The sequence below is a fragment of the Denticeps clupeoides genome, chromosome 12 (assembly GCF_900700375.1).
Source record: "Denticeps clupeoides chromosome 12, fDenClu1.1, whole genome shotgun sequence".
NCBI lineage: Eukaryota > Metazoa > Chordata > Actinopteri > Clupeiformes > Denticipitidae > Denticeps > Denticeps clupeoides.
This window is the reverse complement of record NC_041718.1, coordinates 4,263,203-4,285,985: the sequence shown is the minus strand read 5'-3', so window position 1 is coordinate 4,285,985 and position 22,783 is coordinate 4,263,203. Positions and strand designations below refer to the sequence as shown.

The window sequence follows — 22,783 nt, the reverse complement described above, 5'->3', positions numbered from 1 at the left end:
ACAGAGATGCTTATTTGTCCATTTGCGCTATGAGGAGAACACTCATACACTCAACACCAGCATTCCTCCCTGCACACACACACACACACACACACACACACACCTCTTGGTCTTAAGTCGGGGTCTGGCAGCTGGGAAGAAATCTAGTGTGGTGCGGGATGTGACAAAATTCAGGAAAACCATAAGTTCTCTCATCAACACAACATGCACTCATCTTTATCTTTGCAAAAAGATCAGTCTCTTCATCATACACTCCCAAGCTAGGAAGAAACCATCGATTTGGTTGGGGAGCACGAGCTCCTTTCTGAAGTGCGGCGCTTATACCAAAAGCCCTCAAAAAAACACGCGGTCGAACTTCAAGTGCGGACATGCGACAGAAAAAAGATCATGCTTGAGAAAAGAAATCCCTGCTCGCCCGGTTTGGTAGATGTATCACCAACCATCCATAATCTTTTGTAATCAAGAAACAAGAAAAAAAAAAAAAAAAATGAACTCAGCCAGTCATGCACTTCAGAGCCAAACTAGAACACAAGATTAAAATTGTTTGCTCAATTTGATGTTCAACTTCACACATTAAAGCTATATAGTGTACCCCGCTGCAGCAGGGTTTCATGAACACCGAAAATTGGTCCTGCAAAACTATTGCAGGTCCGGTTGCGAAAAATGCAGGAGCGGAATACTGTTCAATTAAAATACCTAAATCCCTCCCCTCGTGATTTCTTAGTAATAAATGATATACGGGGGGGGGGGTTTCCTTGTGTTACTCAATAGAATAATACCACCCATTTACATTTAGAGCATTTATCAGACGCCCTTATCCAGAGTGACTTTCAGTCAGTAGTTACAGGGACAGTCCCCCCCTGGAGACACTCAGGGTTAAGAGTCTTGCTCAGGGACACAATGGTGGTGAGTGGGGTTCAAACCTGGGTCTTCTGGTTCATAGACGAGGGTCTTACCCACTAGGCCCACTAGCACACGGTAACACAACAAAATATGTCCTCTGCTTTTAACAATCACCCTACATACTGACCTGACACACGAGTAAATCTCAGTTAATAACATGGCTTCTACCTTCCACACGTCTTGACTTTTTAAGAAATGTGTGTTTGTATGCAGGCCGGCTCTTCCCTTGGCAGCAACAGCAGGTCAGGACGCCTGCCTGCCCTCCTCCGGCACGTTGCTGGCCTCTACCAATGACATCAGAGACCGTGTCAGGCCCACGTGGCCTGCTACCTCGTCGGGGACATTCCTGCTCTATGAGATCACCGGGAGCTCTCCTCAGGGGACCAGCAGAGGATAAGGGGGGTGGGGTCAGAACAAAGAGGTTGCCACTCCTGTCCCCATTAACAGTCCGGTCAGGTCACCCACAGCACCATGGGCACTAAATGCTCAAAAACAACTTGTTTCTTTCTTTAATAAATTTTTTAAATTTCTATATATAAAAAAAAAAAAGTAAGGTGCAAAAAGAGACACGAATGCTACAAAATCTGTAGTTTAATCATTAAACAGTTTAAACATTAATTAGAACACGGGAATGAGTAAAACAACCTTGTCCTAAATTACTGAAGGAACAAAAATAAGTCAGTTTCCTCAAAAAAAAAAAAAAAATCCATAAAACATTAAAACAAGGGGTGAAGAACAAAACAAAAGAACAGTTCTGCTTGGGACAGATTTTTTTTTTTTTTTTTTTTAAGGGCGTCACCCTGAACCAGATGCTGAGAAGAGTGAAATCAGTCTTCTGATTAACTCTCAGGAGGGGTGGCCTGAAAGTGACATTAACTGGAGGGGTGGAACTAGATAAAATTACATTCTGGTAGGGGGAAAAAAAAAAAAAAAAAAAAAAAAAAAATCACAATCCAATATTGCTGTTGACACAAATTCCTGCAAAGACCAACAACTACCCCTCGAGCGGTCCTGGTGGGCAAGGAGAGGGGTGGTCTGTGAGTTCTGGTTAGTGTAACTCTGCTCTGGGTGAATGGAGAGAGAGAAAAAAAAAAAAAAAAAAAAAAAAAACAGCACGGCTGCAGCGTGCAGTTCCTGCCTCACCCTAAGCATCAGCAGTCATAAACGCTCCCCCAATTAAAAGCCATTGCACTAATGCCTTCCCTCAAATTACTGGATCGTTATCCATTCCCATAGTGAGGAAAAGAAAACTGGGAGTTGAGAATAGAATTTCGGGGTCCCTACAGATGCAGCCAGCACCAGCAGACGAGTGGCTGTGACACCCGCAGTTGTACAGATGCCAAGTAACACTGATGGAGTGCGGCCGAGGTGCCCAGTTTCCTGGCAGAGACCCCCCCCCCCCCTTCAGTTGCTCCCGTCAAGCTCAATCCCCTTCATTACCGCCATCCAAATATTCCGATGCAATGACCTCACTTCTCCTGGTGGAAGTGTAGAAGATGTTCCCACTTAGCTGCTGGGAGGTCACCATATGTTTTATGCAGTTTATGACATAAATCTCCATTACACACACTCAGGAAGAAGTGGTTGAGAGGGGGTTGATGGGACGGAGACGGTATTTACACAGCCCTGTGTTGTGGTGACGGCAAAGTCGTTCAAAGTCCTTTGGTGTGACGAGAGAAGATCTGTGGCACAAGGATGCCCCGAAATACAGTCATTTTACAGCAGTCCACTGATCTCTGAAAAGAGCTGTGGACCCGGCAGATCGCCGGCTGGTTCAAGTGATGCAATCTGGAAATAATTAGGTTTTGAGGGTCCAGTTACAATTAAATACGCATATTCATTCCAAATTCCCACAATTCTTTGCCCTATTTGTAAGTAAGAATGGGAAAGAACATTCTGTGAGAACAAGCGGCAAGTAAAACTGGTGTATTATGCTATGAGGTCATACGGCTTATAAAAACACCAGAATTATTCTATGCAAACACGTACTGTTAGCACATTAAGAGCAGCTTGTATGCGACTTGAAGTTTGTTCACAAATCTCCCTTCACCAAGTTGACTGATATCTTGATTAAATGCAGCCCCTCAGCATGCAAGTGGGTCCAATATGTCCTTTCAACGGCTTCATATTCTACATACAGAGGCCAATGCTGGTGGTGTGCATTAAATGCTGTTCTTAGAAGGTTCTGGAATAGGTTGCAAGCTATTCCAAAAAGAGTAAGTAAGAGTAAGTAAGTAAGACTTGGAACTCACAGCTCATGTTTCGGGCTTTGCAAGTTGCACAGAGGTTTGCCATATGGAGAGGAGTATAATCCCAGAAGCCACTTTGTGAGGGTTGGGGAAGGTGGACAAAAGACAGGGCACCCAGAAACTGGCCATGTTCTCGGTCAAAATGTGAGGAAAGGAGGTGGGGGGGAAAAAAAAAAAAAAAAAAACTACTCTGTACAAGACGGGCGTATACACCGCTTCCACTGGTTGGACCTGAATAATCTGAAACGAATGTGCAATGACAAATATGGAAATATGGAAGCCATGCACGTTCAAACAAACACAATATGTGCTGATCTCTACCGTAACCCAGAGGTTTTTTCTTTTTAAATCTCAGACTGAATACAACAGAAGACAGGAAATCTGTGCAGAAGCATGTGCAAAGCTTCTAAGTGATGGCCCAGTGATAAATAGCCCTGCAAGAAACACACCAGCAGAACGACGATTACCGTTTGAGCCCCCGGAGATCAGATTTCTATAGGACTCTTTGTGTTGGCCCTTTTTTCCCCACCAACCCTAACCCGAAAGTCACATAAGAACACCGTGAAGGTAACAGGAGTCACGGCCCTTTCCAAAACCACATGAGTGGATTCAGTTCTACCGTGAGAGCTGAAAACCTGGCTCATCCTGTTTAGGTCTGTGTGTGCAGTAGGGCTCAATTAGAACAGATACTGTAGTCCCGTTTTTTTTTTTTTTTTTTTTTACACTTCACTCTCAATTCAAGCATTAATCAATAGACTAATTGATCGATTAGACCATAATTCTTAGCTACAGCTCAAGAATGTCACAGAGATACCTATGCCTAGAGATAGTATGCTATGGACTACGGACACTGCACAATGGCTTCTAGCACCTTGACTTATGGAATGAGAGGTCAATTTTCTGTGAAGAATGAAGTCAAACATCTCTTCAAAAAATGCTCAGCTCAGACAGTGATTCATGCTGGAGTAAACGTAGTATGTATTTTATATAATTTTGGCATTTCACTACAACAAGATGTTCTTCTGAACATACCAGTAATGAGTTGTGCAACCATGCACCAAACAACCAAGGTTGATGGTCTCCAGACTGGAACAATGAAGCAGAGTTACACCTTCAATTGATCTGTTTCAGTCTCAGAATTCATGTCCACACACTTCCACGTAGGAGAGTGATTATGTCCAACATCACAGTAAAAACATCTCAAACATTTTTACAGGAGGGAAGCACCTGCTGGTTTCTCAACAGACCCAAATGAGATCATGTGGAGGTGCATTTGGTTTCAAACTGTTGCACTGCCTGCATGGAGGAGGTAAAACATTAACTTTCACGGCAGGGCGCCCGGCCTACAAGGTTCCCTTTGGAGTTGGAGTGAAGGCCAAATCCACAGTGGAATTGCATCAGCTGATAACATGCTAGTAGATCATCAGAGGGGGGAGGGTTTCCGGTCATACAGCTCACTCTACGTTTATGCCAAAGCTACATAATGACGCTTTGGTTGCCGTGGCAACAGGGCAAGGCCTTTCCTGTCCCGACCTTGAACAAAACCATTAAGAAGGTGTGAGGAAGTGATGTAATGAGAGTGCCATTAGAGGGAAGGCAGTCAAGGTGGTCACGAGGGTTTTCTTCGGCACGAACCCCCTCTCACCGGCTCCGGGGCTGAAACCTGGCGTGACCGTGAACGCTCTTTGAAAGTGGCTCCATGGCAACGGCACAATGTTTGTTCTGTGGGGGTGTGGGGGGGGGGGGGGGGGGCAGGCCAGGAGAGAACAGAACAGGTGTCGCCGAGCTCGGCGGGCCACGGGAAACCGAGAGGCCCGGACAGCCGGAGGCGACTCCGGCCCAGGTGACTGAAACTGTGATGCAACCGCAGGCAGCCAGGTATGAGCGGCGGTTTCCGGCCTGCGGCTTCGTGGAACTGAACCGGACAATCAGTTCATTGACACAATTTGTCTGCACTCCTAATATTTGAAATATAAATATTAAATTCGGCGATCTGAGTCCACGTAGCAGCGTTACGGTGCACTTCCAGTTCCACAGCTTTTGTTAAATATATGGATTATTTCATCGCCCTCCTCATCCGTGTACCGTACCACACTTATTACATACAGTGTTACACGGGATTCCCATGTAATGCGCTTGGACACTGTGGAATATCAGCAGACTATTAACAAGTTCAGCTCCAGCTTCGTGCGGCACTGCTGTTAAAATTTGTACGACCTTTTGAAAAGTAACTTGCGTTCCCCCCCCCCATCCCAGTGAACCTGAACAATGCATGCCCCCCCCCCGGGGCGAACGGACGTCTCCCCCAGACCCGTGTCAGGGAATAATGGCCGGCGTGAGAAGGCATTTCCACCAACGCAGCGCTTGTTGAGTAAGGGCTTCCTTCCTCCAGCTCCCATCGGAGACTCTTCCTGCTGCCTCCGGTTACAAGGACCTGTCAGGCGTGGTTCTGATCGGGCAACCATGACTGGTTCACTAAAACACATCCACGGCCGGCAAATGAGGTCCAAAGTTGGTGCCAATTAGCTGCATCTTAGTTGCGCTCACCTCTGAATTGTGACAGTCTGCGGAAACCGCTGCGTAACCTAAAATTGGCTGATGGCTGTAGATTACAGGCTGTGCTTGTGCCGGTGCTTTGCGGGCCGGCCTTTAATGAGAATCCCAGAACACGATGGGGTCCTCGGGAGGCAGGACAGGGCCAGAAAACAGGAGATTTCCAGAGAGGAGCCAGAGTACGCTGTAGAACGGGGAGAATTATGCACGTTCTTGGTCTAGGAAAAGAATCTCAGCAAGATTTATAATAATGTTTTAATGAGTCCCATAAGACTTGTTTTTATAGTAAGAAGTTGTTTATTAGGGTTTGTGTGTTGACGTGTGGTTCATTCGAGATTTATTTTGCAGTATGAACGTGGCATATTTTCAGCAGTGTAACCCCTGAGCATGACCAGACACTCCTTAACATTCAGCAGCGGATGTGCAGTAACACACTGAGGCGAAATGCCGAAGAACCGGTGGCACCGCACTACGATTTATATTTAAAAAGAAAGCGAACAAGCAAGAAAACGTTACCTGACCACCTGAAGACTAATCTTTGGTGCGTGCTTGAGTGGGACAAAACAAAAGTTATTCACCCCGTGAATTCATAATGTGAATATTTATGGTTGCAACATGCACAGAACGCTCATCATTTTTGCGGTTCAGGGACATGCGACAGATTTTATGAATCACATGCAAGGGACTTGCTGCTTGGGGCACGGCCACTTGAATAAAACCACTGATTCAACACACCGGGTGTGGTGCTGGACCCGAGTGAAACGTTAAGCCGACCAGGGCGTACGGTGCAGGGTAATAAGTAAAAAACAAATAAAACTTCCACCCCTTTGGTGGTGCCGTTGCAACGTAGGAAAAAAAAAAAAAAAAAAAAAAAAAAAAAAAAAAAAATCCCCAGCTGCTGTCTTGTTTGCTTGGCGGGGAGATACGACATGTCACAGCTTCTCACCAGCCAGACATGGCCCACAATCCCTCACTGTTTCAGTGAACAGACAGTAGACCTGACATGCAGGCAGCACTGTCATAATAAGTGCTACAAGATATCAGTTTTATCACTGCACTGGTCTGACTCCGCCTCACCCATAAACCCACACTGGGCCTTTTACTAGTCACTGAAACGAGAAAAAAAAAAGTACAGTAGAGGCCAGTAACCACGTTCTTGAAGCCGAAACGAAGAGGAAAACGTTTTAAAAAGAACACATACGAAGACTGCGAGTGAACTAGTGGCTCTGGAGATTTTGAGGCATCATCTGAAACCTTCCAGTTGGATTTGTGGAAGATCTAGCCGAGAAGGGAGGGGCCTGCTGATGTTCTGTGGTGACCACTCTTAAAAATCCCTCCACGGATCCCACCACCACGACCTGGCTTTCGCAAGACTCGCCGTTGTTTAGGTACACTTCACGAGATGCGAAGGCAGGAGTGGGCGAGATCTTTCAACAGCTTCCAAGGTCGGGGTTTTATCAGGCCCACGCTGAGCCAAGGCTGTGGAGGGAGCTTTAGTCAGCAAAGGTCCAGTGGGCTGCAGATGTGAAGCTCCGTGGAGATTTATGGCCCGATGGTGCAGCAGGGCTTGGATGATCAGATTAAAAAAATAAAGAATACTATTTTTTTTTTTTTTTCTGTATGAAGACAGAACCTCTGTGCTGCTCCTCAGTGTAGAAAAATCATTTGTGCCAGTAAATACGCATTATAATAATAATACAAAAAAATAAAAAATACTGATTACTGATCATTACTGATATCAACTTTTTAATATTTTTTTTTTAAATATTTTGTAATCAATACGGTCCCATATTATTTCTTAATGGAATTTCTTAAAATTCCGCTAACTGCTAGACAGGAACATAAACACATTTTTTTTTGTAACTCATCCCAGTTCCATCCTCGTCATGGGGCGATGTCCCTGTGCGTAAAGGGCGCACAAAACGCAGCTTTCGACCTAGGGGTGCCTCAGGCCGACATCTCGGGGAGCGTTTGATTTATTTAAGGGTACATTTTAAAAATGATAAAAATGGCTGAAGACTTCAGTAAGTGACTCCTGGTGGCAGGAAAATCTGCCTACATGTAGAGAGGACCTCTACAAGTGAGCAGCATTTATCAGACACCCTCATCCAGAGCCCCCTGGAGACACTTAAGTGTCCTGCTCAGGGACACGATGGCAGTAAGTGGGATTTGAACCTGGGTCTTCTGGTTCACAGGCGAGTGTGTTACCCACTAGGCTACTACCGCCCCATATAATGAATAATGCCTACAGACCGAGAAGGTGGAGGATGTGTTGGAGCAACATCACAACTGGAAAGTACAGCATCTGTTATGAACCATAGAAAACAAAATATTTGGGAAATTTTTTTTTTTGGAAAATTATGACTATCCTCTGTAATAAAATACAGGAGCATTAAAGCATTTATTTACATGACATTCCAAATGCTCCCCCACCCCAGCTGAATGGAAAGACTGACTTTTAGTCAAAAAAGCGGAAACATTAATATATAATGTATGTCTACACACACAAACACACACACACACACACAACAGAACAGTCAAAACATCGCCACAGGAAGTGGACAGGAAGCAGGCTTCATTCAGGATGCGCAAATTTACACCCACAAAACACAGTCCACCGTCCCGCAGACCTGACCAACACCCCCCGTATGAAGGCTTTTAAATCAGCCCGTGATAAAAGACTACGCCAACACGTAACTTAGACTGATATAATGATGAAGGTGGCTCAGATATTTGATAATTTGCAGGACTTTCTAGATTATGAGAGTAGGGTGGCAGTAGCAGAGCGGGTAAAACCCTCCCCTGTGAACCAGAAGACCCAGGTTCAAACCCCACTTACTGCCATTGTGTCCCTGAGCAAGACACTTAACCCTGAGTGTCTCCAGGGGGGGACTTGTCCCTGTAGCTACCGACTGCAAGTCGCTCTGGATAAGGGCGTCCGGTAAATGCCGGAAAAAAAACGGAATTTGAAACATGCAGCTCAAACCTCATCAATAAATCACTAGTGGAAGTGACAACATTCCGCGGTACAGGAGGTACCAGCAGCTGGAATTCTGGAGGAGTCTGTAGATGGGAGGGGGGTCAACCAAACACCCAGACCACCCCCCCCACGTGCACCGGACCGGCGCCCACAGTCACCTGGACAGCACGTGAAATGGCCTTCGCACCGTCTCCACGTCACGCCACAACTCTTCTGATGGGCTTTACGACTAAACTAACAGTTCTCGCTCTTTGACACACACACACACACACACACACACACACACACCAGCAAAATTAAAATCACGGCACACATAATCACAGGTCACGTATTATTGGGGTGTTGCCTAGGAGATGTTTGCAATTGTTTGAGCCTTTTGAAGAACTATAGAAAGGCTTATCAGGGGTTTGCCTTTACTCTGCGATCGGCACTACAGATTAAAAAAAAAAAAAGGAGCCACTGCTAAGAAGCAGTCGGAATTGAAACTAGTCCACAACTGAGGACTTTTCCTGTGGTTCACCACGTCCCATTATGGGACGCTACTGTAAACCGTTTATTCCCTCTTCAAAGGGTCCATAAAAAAAAGCCCCACTCACAGTGATCTTAGCAGAGGCGATTAAAGAAGCAGCTTCATTATTTCTACTGGTGCTTTATAATTTCACAATATTTTCTATTTAAATGGACATTTCTACATGTAGCTCTGTGCAGCTTTGAAGGCACCAGAACCGCCACATCTGCCCAGAAAATAGATTAAAGCGCCTTCTAATGAACTTGGAAGAAAAGAACCCCAGTTTTTGATTTTTTTTGTCGGGGGTTGGCCGGGCGTGGGCCAGGTGTGGCCGCGACAGGTGCTTCCTCTCGGCCCAGTGAAGTCCGGGACAGGACGGGACGGGACGGGACGGGAAAGCCTACCTATGGAAACGAGGCGGATGTTCTCCCGGTCCAGGAACTCCAGCGCCACGGACACGTTCTCCAGCTTCATCTGGCGGAAGGTGGGCCTGGCGTGGTACTTCCTGTACATCTTCTTCTGGCTCAGCACCTCCAGCAGCGCGATGAGCCGCAGCCCGTCGCTCAGGTCGAGCTGCAGGTCGGAGATCCGCTTGTTGACGCACTTCAGGTGCTCGTTGCACCAGCGCGTGAACGTGTTCTGCTGGATCTTCTTCCACGGCGCGTCGTCCGCCAGGTCCTTCTCCGTGGCCGGCATGGCGCTCTGCTTGGTCGCGGTCGCTGAACGGGAGGGCGGTGCGGCGGCTGAGAGGAGCGGGCGACTTTCTGCGCGTCCCGCGGCGGCCAGTCTCTTTTAGCCCCGTGTGCGGGATCTGCGCATGCGCGGCTTCCATTCACACTTTCAGTCGATCTTTCCAGCAACACTGTTACATCGCCCGTGTTGCCAGGTTGTAGCGTTTCCGGTGTTGCCAGATCCGCGAAGTAATAAGTACAAATTTCCATCCTGATCATTTAAGTTAAATACTGTATAGGTGTTTTGTTAGATCATCGCGTAATCCAAGGCTTCACAATTCAAGTATTTAATCCCACCGTGGTTTAATTAGGATTAGGTGATCAGTAATAAAATAACGATGTATGTGGTAGACTTAAAACACAGGCGTATGGAGCAAAAACATTGTCCAGACTTTAATGGTAACCCAGCCTTATCTTTAAAAATTTTATTCAGAGACTAATTTAAATGAACAATTAGAGGGATTTAAACAGTTTCTTCTGTGGGATAGATAGGGAGATTTCACATTTAGCTGTATAATCAGTCATTACTCATTATTAAGCGTCATTATTGTGTGACTTTACGGTCATCTGCTTCATAGGTGAGTGTTTTACCTATTAGCCTTAGGAAACTGGATCGTGAAAGTGGTCTAGATCTGTGTGTGTGTGTGAGATATATATACACACACACACACACACATATAATTCCACAAATACTTTACCCTTTAATGTGTTTATAGTGAATTAGGGTGACATTTTGGTTTTGGGATAGCTGTTCAGCCTTTATTCATGAATAATAGTAGCCTATGTGTATGATGTTTAATAAATTCATACTGAACAAGAATGATGCATATCAAGTAACACACTCAGTAAAATAATTTAAATTTCTGTGTGAAAAAAAAAAAAAAAAATTCTATTTGGTTGTTGGAGCTCAAACCTTAAGCCACCACATCCATAGTATCTGACTTGTTGATCTCTTCCCAGGACTTTGTTATTTGCAGGGCAGCAGGGTCGTGGCACGACCTCAGTGATTCAGAGGGGTGGATCTGTATTACGTCACATCTCCGGCAGCAGCCCAGATAGTAAAGACAAGCAACAGGCCAGATCTGGGCTCGGTATCGGGATTATGGATCCTTACGGAGTCTGGCGAGGTACCACTCCATGTACACAGGAATGTAGGCATTCCAGAAGACAGCTCTTTATGTGGCAGTTTTAATCTTAAAGCCTTCATTTAAGGGCGATCTTTGTGGAGACTACTGTTAACTGCTTCACAGTGTTCAGCTTTGGTTTGATGAATGTCCATTTACACACAGATCTGTTGTTTTTTTGTCTTCCTTTCCTCCAATTTTAGCCAGTAACAGTTTTTTTTAAGGATCTAATGGGTACAAACTGTCTTATGTTAACATGAGACATAAATGGCTGTACGTCTGGGAGCAGGATTAGTATTTTACTAAACACGCAGTGACTCATCTTTTGGCTCCGTCTCTCGGGGTCTCCTGTCCCATTGTGTCGGCCCGTGCGTGTCACCCTCAGCTAATCCCTCCAGGGTGTCTCTCATCCATTCAGCCCCAGGCTCCGTCTGCCAGAGCACTTCCTGCTGGGCCTGACTCACGGCGCCGACGTTCCCTCCGGCACCAGACGACACCACCTGTCCGCCATGCCGCTGTAACCTCACTGTCTGTTTACTCTGGGAAGGCTGAGGTGGACACTCTCCTCGCCATGTAATTATGATGTCATGCCAGGCTGAACTGGGTGACATCACTGCCCAAAAAGCACCAGCTAAAACCGCAGTGGACGGGAGGATAAGAACAAATCCGACAGTGCGGAGAGAGAGAGGCCGAAGCTTCAGCAGGAGGCCCAGGGACATGGAAAAAAATGGCGTAGGTGTGTCGAGATGCAGTCTTATCAGGGCGTGGACCTCTCCTGTTTTCTTTTTTGGCAGTAGGTCTCTGACTCAGAAGGGCGGTAGAAGCGGAGTGAATAACACAGGACGCAGGTTCAAACCCCACTACAACCATTGCGTCCCTTAGCAAGACACTGAACCCCAATTGTCTCCAGCGGGATTGTCACGGTCACTATTGACTAAGTCACTCTGTAAGGGCGTCTGATAAATGCCATAAACTTCATGTCACCTGCACGCTGTTGCTTCACAGGAGGCGTAGCGTTCTTCACAGATAATGGTCTTCTGTTTGAACGTAAGCCCCTGTGGATTAACACAATCAAAAGGCCCTGCATTTCCTTCAATGCATGAGCTGGGTTGCCCCCTAGTGTTCATAGCTTTGTCCCACAATCCTTTTCCTCCATCGTTATGCTCATATTACAAATGACCATTTAAAGTAATTACATAAGTAACTGAACAGAGCTCCAGACTTCTTGAAGTTGTGTAGAAATGGTAAGAAACGGGGAATAAAAATTTGAGGCAGTGGTGGCCTAGGTAAGGAAGCGGACCCGTAATCGGAAGGTTGCCAGTTCGAATCTCAAACTACCATGGTGAGGTCCCACTGAGGTCCCCTTGATCAAGGTACCGTCCCCACACACTGCCCCCCCGGGAGCCTGTCATGGCTTCCCACTGCTCACTATGGGTGATTGTTAAATACAGAGGACACGTTTTGTTGTGTCACCATAAATCGCTCCAAAGTGACAAAAACACACAGTCGAGTAACGCTGTTTTATTACAACCATGCATATTACACATGTTAGTGCAAAGACTTCAATCTGCATGTCCCCAAACTCTATTGTAATCTTTACATCATTACAAAATAGAATTAAAACAATTACTTTAAATCCCTAAAAATAAGGAAGGAAAAAAATATATATTACAAGTAGCTACTATTTACACAGTGGGCACAATGTGTACCAGTGGGTCTGATTTGATTACTGAATGAAAGTGGGCTACATCCAACCTGTACAACAGCGCGTGTGCCACCATGCCAAGTCACAAATGAACGACTGATGAACTACGACCGCACCGTGCGGAATACAGATAAAGCGCCCTACCAAATACAAGTCTGTTCGCTTTAACTCTCAGCACGAGAGTTTCTTTCCGTTTAGAATGTTTCACATTTGTGCGTTCACCTTTTCCCTCTTAACGAGTGGTTTTACCTGAATCTTTACAAACCCAGAGAAAGCAGTAAAACAACTTAGAACTTCATTTGATTTAAAAAAAAAAAAAATGAAAACCAAGATGAAAACCAAACAAAAGACGTAGCAGGGTTAACAAGCCTCGAACCCAAAACCCAAAACACAAATAATAAAAAAGAAAAAAAGATTGTGAACACATCGTAAATGAACGGAAACGGGTCATTTTTAAGATCTCATTAAAAACAAACTCCAGGGGCACATCAGAGGGTGCAACCAGGATCCATTCTTTTCTTTTATTTTGTGTATATAATGTATATTTACACACATACATTCATACATATGTACAAAAACACAGCGAGATGGACATACACTAAAGTTTTTAAGCTCTTACTTAGGCAGGCTAGAGAAAGATAAAGGGCCTGTAGGCTGTGGATATCAAACCTTACACAGCCTTATTTTTTTTCTTATTATTATTTTCAACATACATCTAGTGTAAAATGTGCAGGGCTGTGAGGGTGACACAGGCCTGGATGTTTGCATGAATGTGCTTCACTTCGGTACAAGTTCGGATGAAGGAAGTGGCTCGGTGCGCCAGGCTGCTCTCAGCACTGTTACCTGTGTAGCGGTGAACGGGTTTGGAAAAAACGCTGCTCATTAACACAGGCAAATGAGAACCACTGCTCCAAGTGCTCCATGAACGAGAGCCATTTATTTACAGCACAAAAGACAGAGGGTGAAACCAACCCAACACCACTCACACCCAACCCCACCCATAAAAAAAAAAAAAAAAAAAAAAAAAAAGGACAGACTCATCATACACACTTTAAACCAATGCGCTGACACAGATCTCATGTCAGTCTCAAGTTCACAAACTTGGGTCTTGTCCATTTATAAGTTCGTGAACCCCACCACCTCCTGGCCATATAACATTCATGTTCATGGACGAGAAGAGGGGAAAAAAATAAAAATAAAAAAAAAATAAGAGACATTTTCAGCTTCCATCCTGGACGAATCTCTGAAATCAGTCCCATCCACATTGGCCCACCAGAAAAATCTCTTGGCTAATGCAGCACCCAGAGTCCTTTGCCTTTGTGTGTGTTGTAATCCAGACCTTTGGTGGAGGGATTTCATTTGTTCGTGTAAATGGCCCCGCATTGAAACAGTAGGTGTGGTGAGGTTAAAGATTTTTTTTTTGTAAAATACAGACTTTGTTCTAGTGAAAAGCTTAATATTCTCAATGAAATCATTTAAAATCATCCCAACACCACCGACAATTCAACTACTCCAAGGAACATCATTTCAATTCACCTACGTATCGTAGTGTTTTTTTTTTTTTTTTTCAAGATCACACAACACAAAGAAAACGACGACAGAGTACATCACATACTTGTGCTACAAGCATCTTGGATTTAACAGACATTAGGAGCACAGAAGACTCGCTATTGAAAGTGATTGCATCCTCCTTTCGGTTTCTTTGTTAATATTCTAGTGCACAAATAAGACTGGCACAAGTTTTTTTTTTTTTTGTATGTGTGTGTGCTCATATACACTCACTGCTGCTTCTGGTAAAACTAGGCACTTACACCACACGTGCCACGCTTTCTGAATCAGATTTGGCTTGAACATTTATTTGGAACATCCTGTCAAATCACAGAAACATAGAAAAGGGAGGGAAAAACACACACACACACACACACACACACACACACACACACACACACACACACACACACACACACACACACCCCAACAGAAAGCCGTTTGGTACCCATGAGGAAGGAAGAAGCCTAGTTTAGGCCACTTAATGTTATAATTCCCACCTAACTGACAGATAGTTTTTTTTATCTACGGTGTGATTTATAACCTTAATTCTTACTCTATCATTCTATATTTCTATATGTACACATCTTCATTTTATACAGATTCAGTAGAGGCCCTGGGCTCAGGACTCCTCGTCTCAGACCCAGAATTTAGAGAGGAGGTGGCTTAGGGCCTCCCTCCAGGGAGAAGAAAAAAAAAAAAAAAAAAAAAAAAAAAAGGAGAAGTGTGTGTACATGTGTGCAGACATGTCGTCCTCAGGAGGGGCTCTTGGAGAAGCCTGGGTAAAGCGCTGCTGCGGTCACAGCAACAATCACGACCACCACTGGCATCCAGGGCATCCACCCGCTCTGTAACACACAGAGAGAGAGTCCGAGTGAAGCCGAGAAAGAGACATGGCTCCACCTGTACTGCGTAAAAGAAGGTGGAAGGGGAGAAACATAGAGAGAGAGGGAGAGGTTAAAGTGCAAGATGTGTGGCGCACAAACAAGAGCGAGTGAGCGGAACGAGACCGACAGAAGGAGGTATAAGACCACACGTTCAAACTGAAGGAACCAGTCGCCTCACAGAGGTTAAAGAAATGACACCAATGAGAACAGAACAGGATATGAAAACAGACATTTCTTTCTTTGCATGTGGAATTCCGGATCAAATGAGGAAACAAACAAACAAATAAATAAATACTGTGAGCAAAATTAAAATGCAAAAAATAAATTAAAATCCCAAAGAGCAGATGACAGATTAGTGATCAGTCAGAACAGACTAGTGTGGTGAGAGGAGAAATGAATAGATTTTTCGTTCTTTTCTCCCCAGTGCAGTAAAGCTCCCCAAAAGGGAATTGATGTAGAAGACAACGAGATTAGTGTGTGTGGTGTGTTTTTGGGGTGTTCGGCCATGCACTGTTGTGAACACAATGACGACGATGCAGGAACAGAACAAAAGGACAAACACAGACAGACACTCGACACGAGCAACTGTGTACCTTAATACCACAACTGGCCGAAGCACCAGTACAGCAAAGCCAGGGTAAGGCCGATGAAAATGGCTTGGGCGGGCTGCGATATGGATGGCTAAAGGAGGGAAGGGACATTACAGAAAAATCAACTTTTACACTAAATCAACACAAAGATCTGATCTGATGGAAAAGCAGAGGCTGCAGCTAAAACAAACTAAAAGGAGGAGGACAACAGGGCTTTTTAAAATAAAGTACACATACAGGGAGCCACAAAGGAGACCCCCCACCACCACACACACCACACACAGATAAATTCTGCTGCAGGGACGTGAAATGGTGTTGCAAGTTAAGTGGGGTTAATATGGAGACGTGTGGAAATGCTCAGGTCAAGTCAAAACAACAGTTCAGCAAAAGGTAAATTTCGTCAGACATTCACGCTAAAAGTGTAGTACAGTTCATTAGCATATGAACAAGAATCTGGATTTAAAGAGTTTTTAGGAATTAAACCGCAGCGCAGGTGTCCCCGGTAAAAAGGCAGCATGACAGACCATGTAGCTTTATTAAAACTGAGTTTTGCAATACAAGTGCAGCCTTTAGCTAGAGCACAATTCCTACTTGGAGACATCAAATAGTAACTGTCCCTTAATAATAAGAAATTGTGTATCCAGGTAAGACTGACTATTGCACATGTGAGGGCTGTGAACATTCTTTCATTGGCACAAATTTAAAAGGTCAGGTTATAAATAAATAAATAAATAAATAAAAAGCTGAACTATTCCTTAAAACCAGCATGAATAAAATTGCATCAAACATTAACAAGGTCACAATACTCTACATTCAACATTATAAAAAGGAAGAAAAGGTCTGACCCCCCCCCTGTCAGTTTTCTCCAAGATGCAAGCATGGCACAAACCAGGAGCTTCCTGACCATAATCCTCACCACTGTGCTGAACGCAGCAGGGAGCTTGATACTGCGGATCCCGCTGCGTGCTTGATTGAGCCGAGTCTCACTCTGAACAAGTGGGCAGGGTTTTGTTTAGTGGTCAGATAAACAGAACTGTCAGTCATAGCTCCCCAAGGCCACCGCACCCAGATTTTTCAGAGCGTCAGCGACGGCAGGTTGGATTGTGGCAACGTGGCCAAACCCAACAGAGATGATCTGAGCAGAAGGCTTAACACAGATGATCATGGAAGAAAGAAGACCAACAAAGGCTGCCTACACCTGGACGGCATGTTGGTAACACGGCACCCATGTGGTGTCGTGACTACAATGAGCAAATGAAAGAACTCGCAGTAATTAGTCCACTCCCGAACCTACTCTTCAGCTAATAAGGAAGAAGGGGGCAGGTTAAAGGCGTTACCTCACCAGTCAGCCCCCTGAGGGTTGGGGGGAAAGGGGGGTGAATATCGTGTGTGAATGTGGACTCACGCTCTTGCCCTTCTCCTGCAGCAGCTTGAGGTTGACCTTGCACTGCTCAAGCTCGGCGTTCATGGAGCGCTTCTCCTGTTCCGTCCGCTCGTAGCGCTGCCGCAGGTCCAGCAGCTGGGTCTGAGTGTCCTCATACTGCAGAGCAGAGAGACACATTGAATATATAGTGTCAAAATAACAATTTCAAAGCATACATAGAGAGTGGTGTTAACTACACTTAGACTAATTAGAAAAAGAGCTGGTAAGTAAAAGTAGTAGTTTGTTATTAGTGTGAATCTTTATGTGTAGAAGTACAACCTCTGGCTGAGCAAATGCCCTTTACTGCACCATGAATTTACTCATGTGTTCCACGTGTGATGAGCATAAGTGGAGGACCCCAGTCAACTGCAACAAAACTTTAAACAGCAAACTCATTTTCCATCGCACCTCTTTCTGTAGGCTCTGGGTGTGGCTGTCAGCCTGGGCGAGCTGGGTCTTCAATTTGCTGGCGTCCTGCAGGTGCTGGTCCCTCATGGAGCCAAGCTTGGTCTCCAGATCCCCCTGAGTCTTCTCCAGCGCATCTAAGCTACAGGTGAGAGTTGCGCTCTGCTGCCGAGAGCTGTGGATACAAAATTGGGAGTTTTATTTGGCAATTATATTCAGTGAATGTGAAGTGATTTTCATTGTGATACACTGCAGCACAGCACACGGTGACAACAAAATGTGTCCTCTGCTTTTAACAATCACCCATGACAGGCTCCCGGGGAGCAGTGTGTGGGGACTGTGCTCAGTAGCACCTCGGCGGTTCGGGGATTTGAACCGGCAACCTTCTGATTATGGAGCCGCTTCCTTACCCAATAGGCCAGCCAACCAACAAAATTTGTAAATGGCTGTTTAAACAAACAAACAAAATGTAGATTTGTGCATTTTCATTTGATTATAAAAGAGCTGAAAACTGGCCCAAATTTTATGAGGATTCAAACCCATTTACAATCCTCTGTATATGATGGTTAGAAAAATACATAGCATGTTAAACCTGATTCATCTGGAAGCAGCTGGGGTTTCAGAGTAAAAAAAAAAAAAAAAAAAAAAAAAAAAAATCCCCCAGAGGCATTTCACAGCTAGAACGAAATGCCCACAACAGTTAAAACCACAAATTTAATGAGAACATCGTAGCTGTGGCTGGGGTACATGAGGTAAACCAATTCCTGCTGATCAGGTTTAATGCTGTGCTTTAAAATGTATTACATTTCTGACAAACATTTAGAAATTGGGTGAACGCATTATATTAGTGGGGTCCAAAAAAAAAAAAATTATAAAAACTTAGGGCGGGGAGTTTGAAAAGGCACTTTATTTCACAGGGAGGTCTGGAGCATACTGAATTGAATGCATTATTTTTTTAGGTTGACCTTGAATGCTTTACTCTCTCTCTGGGTTTCTAGCAGTCTGCAGTGGCACGTTCACACTGCAATGCAGGTAACTGCTACAGGAAAAACATAATGATTAGCAGCTATTGCAGACTTCTTGGGTGAGGTGTTGAGCGGACTTTCTTCAGAAGATATAAAACTGTGGACAGCTGGCAAAACGAAATGCCGTTGATCGGTTTTGACTTGGGTAGAAGAAAATGTGTCCTGAGGTTTAATGGGACATTTGCGAACATCTCTACAGACCAACCTGTCCAGCTCCAGCTCCAGCCTTTGCAGTTTCTCCAGCAGCGAGAGCTTCTCGGAGCGCAGACCCTCACACTCCCTCTGCAGACTCGAACACTCCATCTGCAACGTCTCCAGCTCACCTACACACACACACACACACACACACACACACACACACACACACACACACACACACACACACACACACACACACACACACACACACACACACACACACACACAATTACGGACAACATTTCAAAGACGTCCACAGCAGCATGCCATCAAGCTACCGCAAAATCAGGAACAGAACACACTTAGGTACATCAAACAAAGCAAAAAAACGGGCAGACAAATCTGAGTCATTGTTTAATTCTAAAATATGCTACTGAGGTCAGGAATGAAGTCATCTGGACAAGAGCACCTTGAGGTCCTCATGAATCACCTCACATGAGAGGCGAGGAGCACGCACCCAAGTCCATCTGCTCCGCTACGGAGGTGAAAACAACGGACTGCGCATGAAATTCAAACGAAAGTGCCGCCGTCTGTGACATCTCTGTGCACACTTATCCCCAGCAGAGGTCTCGCCGGGACAGGCGGAGTGCAGGCCTCTTTAATGCGTCCTTCCCATGACACAAAGCACATTAAAATGTGGACATGCAAACAAAACCCCCACTGAGGAGCTGAAATTAAAAACGTGTGTGTGTGTGTGTGTGTGTGTAAGATACCATGAGAAATTAAAGTCAGCCCTCATTGTCAGCCATACATCTAAAACCCACTTAACACACTGCCCTGCACTCTTTCACACTCCGGACGCTAGGAGGTTATGTTCATTGCTCTGCTGACAATTATTACGCGTGTTGAGTCCCCAACGAATGCTGCTGCTCCACACACTTTGCAGCTAGCCATGTCCATGCGAGGACGGCCCACGCGTCCTGGTGCTCAGCACTCCAGCTGGCCGGGTGTCACGGTTCAGGAAAAAGTGATTTACGTCTAGCCAAAAAGCACAAATGGGAGATGAGCGTGGAGGGGTTCGTCTGAATTTTAAACCGCGGCGCTGCATGGGGAGACTCCAGGGCAGACAACCTCCACATCTCACCACCAAAGCGTGTACACTAAACCCAGACCCGAGGTCAACCCAAGGACTACGAAGCAGCTGGAAATATTACATATCAGTTAATATGCAATTTTATCGCGATTCTTTTCCCGATTGCTTGGTTTACTTCCTGTGGGGGTCAGAACAAAGACACTATTGCAATATTCATCTTAGATGGAGACAGACTGAGAGGTACTTTAAGGGCCTTCAGATCTTTTGTGTGAGCAACCTTCTTGTGGTTCACCCACAACGCATCGGCGTCTCAATGAGGGGGCTTTTGTTTCAGTGGTGCAGCAAATAAATAGGCAGTAACAATCCGGGACAAATGCCAGATCATCTTACCCTGCAGCTGGGCGGCTTTCTCCTGGTGCAGACCCTGCTGCTTGAAGCTGGTCTGCAGGAAGTTAATCTCCTGCTCATACTTGGTGGCCATCTGCCTCCACCTCTCCAGCTCGGCGGTGACAGTGCCCAGGTCGGACTGCAGGATGGCGATGTCCCGCTCCCGTTCAGCGTTGGCCGCCTCCATGGCGTGACGGAGGACGAGGACCTCCTCCTGGGCGCTGTAGAGCTCCTCGCGTGTGCTGCTGATGGTGTTCTCCCTGTGCTCTCTCAGAGCCTCCATGTCAGCCTGCAGTTTCTGGAGCTGGGCTATTTAGTAAAGTGGATTTGTTAGATTAAACTGTAGAAATATATACATGGAAAAAGTCAAATTGATTCTTGGCCTTGCTCACCCTCTTGAAAGCTGTGTACATTGGGCAAATAGTGGAATAAAATATTTTATCTTACTAAAAAGGCATTACAACCTTAATTAATGCAACCTCTAGCTTGCTGACCTAACAAAAGTAATATGAATAAAACATGGATTATTATTCAAAATGCAACAACTAAAACACATGTTGCTGATCTGGTATTCGAACTGAGCTTCCAGTATCTTTTTGGACCCATTTTTCTTCTTATTCTCACTACACAGACTAGTACCTTCTTATGGCACTGACATTTTAACCATTTAAACTCCACGAGGACTAAAAATGTACCATGTTTGAGTTTGTCTAGTCAAGCTGGGTTCTCAGCAGATTTTTAGGTCTCATTTTTACCCAACTGTTCCATATCTGTTTATTACTATTATTGTACTTTTCTAGATATGTATAGACGTGCTGCAGAAATAAAGCTCCATGATGACAGGTAAACACAGATGGATAGTGTAGGTAGCCTGAGTGACCTGTCTGTACACGCAAATGTGATGTCTTGGGCAACTACTTCAGAACTCAAAGTCTATAGATTTTACATTGTTGCCCGTCAAAAGCTAGGATTTTAATATTTCAAACCCCTTTTATTATGACAACCCAATTTATTCAAAGGCAGAAGATTCTAAAAAAAAGTGAACACTGACTTTGCAAAAACTGAATCTGTTTAGCAGATTCTTCTGTCTGCTGACGGTTGGTCCTCCTCTCCTCTTCCAATAAGGCTAGAAAAATAAATAAATAAATAAAACCACTTCATCTTCATCAGTTCATCTTCCTTAAAGGTTGTGACGTAAGGGCAGAGTACCTTGCAGCTCGAGGCATTTTTGCTTGCCGGTGTTGGCCAGTTCCTGGGCTTCCAGCAGCTCTCTGTGCAGGTGGTGGATGACCTGCTCTGTGTCTCCAGGCTCCAGGTTCGCCCGCTGCAGCTCGTCTAAGGAAGAACAGCAAACAGGTAAGAACTTACACTCAATTTCACTGAAAAGGCACAACAGAAACACAACAGTGACAACTTTTAATATCTATGAAAGGCAGCATTGTCTCCAGCCGTACCAATGAGTCAGGCTAAACTATTACTATAAGACAGACACTCATTACCCGAAATACCACATCTAACAGGACGCAGACTTTCCATCAGCCAAACACGCAGCCTCTCACATGCGGAGACGTATGGATTTAATTACGATAAAGGATATCACAGAAAGCAGAGATCCAGGGATCTCAAGGGGAGAGACACTGTGGCCTGGCTGTTATTCACTTTAATTGCAGAACACCTCAGTCTGAATTAAGAACAGTACAGATTGAAGAAGCAGCACAACTCTTCTTCCTCTTCTTCATGTGAACCCTCACAAGCAACTGAGCAGATTTGGTACCAGCATAGAACTGTGTATCGGAAAAGCTTGGTGGACGTGCCACCCCTCTTCATTCCACCAGGAAATCTGACATGTACTTAATGCAAGGTCAGAAAAAACTGAAAACAGAGTTCGAGAACCAACTTATTGAGAACTCTGCACATTTCATGTTCTCAAGAAAACTATTTGAGAATCATGATCTTTATTAGCTGAGTAATTGGAATGCAGGAGCCTTCAAGCAGTCACCTTACAGCTTGTGGGCTGTAAGAAATGTCAGATGGGGGTATTTACAGGGAGTGATTCACATGACATCACTATGACAACACACTTGCGTGCACACACACTCTCTGCCTCCACTGAGACTGCCAGCTTTCATGTGCTGCCACAAACCAAATGAGAGGAGAGACATCACATTCTCCGCCTCTCATGGCAGCTGAGGTCATGGATGCCTCCAGCAATTTGCCGGTTAGGCATGAAAACACATTTGGATTCTGGTTTCCTGTGATGCGGCAACCCTGAGTGTATGCAGCCATTACAATGAGAACTTATTTAGACTGAACTCATTTGTTTTATACATGACAATGCACCGACTGCAATGAACCAGCTTGCAAAAGGTTCAGAACCCCTGGTCTAAACAGTTACTGAGAAAAGTAACAGCCCCCCCTAGTGCTCAAATCTATGTAATGGAACTAGGTCAGCCTAAAAGGGGACTGCACCAGCAATATACATTTTCTTTACCCTTAAATACATTTAATTACTACCCATACAATTAATGATTAAA

General features: G+C 44.9%; 2 protein-coding genes across 15 annotated transcripts in view; both read right to left on the bottom strand.

Moving 5' to 3' along the window:
* flnba (filamin B a) overlaps window positions 1-9,990 on the bottom strand; it is a 54,665-nt gene extending 44,675 nt beyond the window's left edge. For all 6 annotated transcript variants that reach the window (XM_028997655.1, XM_028997657.1, XM_028997656.1 and 3 more), the window contains exon 1: window positions 9,598-9,990. In XM_028997655.1, the coding sequence (XP_028853488.1) occupies window positions 9,598-9,889 (292 nt within the window). In that variant the 5' untranslated portion in view covers window positions 9,890-9,990. The remainder of the gene's footprint in view (window positions 1-9,597) is intronic.
* A 5,013-nt stretch (window positions 9,991-15,003) lies between these two features.
* Window positions 15,004-22,783, bottom strand: part of slmapa (sarcolemma associated protein a) — a 45,498-nt gene continuing 37,718 nt past the window's right edge. For 7 of the 9 annotated variants that reach the window (XM_028997663.1, XM_028997661.1, XM_028997664.1 and 4 more), the window contains 7 exons: window positions 21,459-21,584; window positions 21,301-21,375; window positions 20,253-20,558; window positions 18,837-18,954; window positions 17,610-17,781; window positions 17,184-17,318; window positions 15,004-15,149 (listed from right to left, as the gene is read on the bottom strand). In XM_028997663.1, coding sequence (XP_028853496.1) covers window positions 15,057-15,149; window positions 17,184-17,318; window positions 17,610-17,781; window positions 18,837-18,954; window positions 20,253-20,558; window positions 21,301-21,375; window positions 21,459-21,584 — 1,025 coding nt within the window. In that variant the 3' untranslated portion in view covers window positions 15,004-15,056. Of the gene's footprint in view, window positions 15,150-15,781; window positions 15,870-17,183; window positions 17,319-17,609; window positions 17,782-18,836; window positions 18,955-20,252; window positions 20,559-21,300; window positions 21,376-21,458; window positions 21,585-22,783 lie in introns of all 9 variants that reach the window. The other 2 variants (XM_028997662.1, XM_028997665.1) reach the window with 1 other exon arrangement.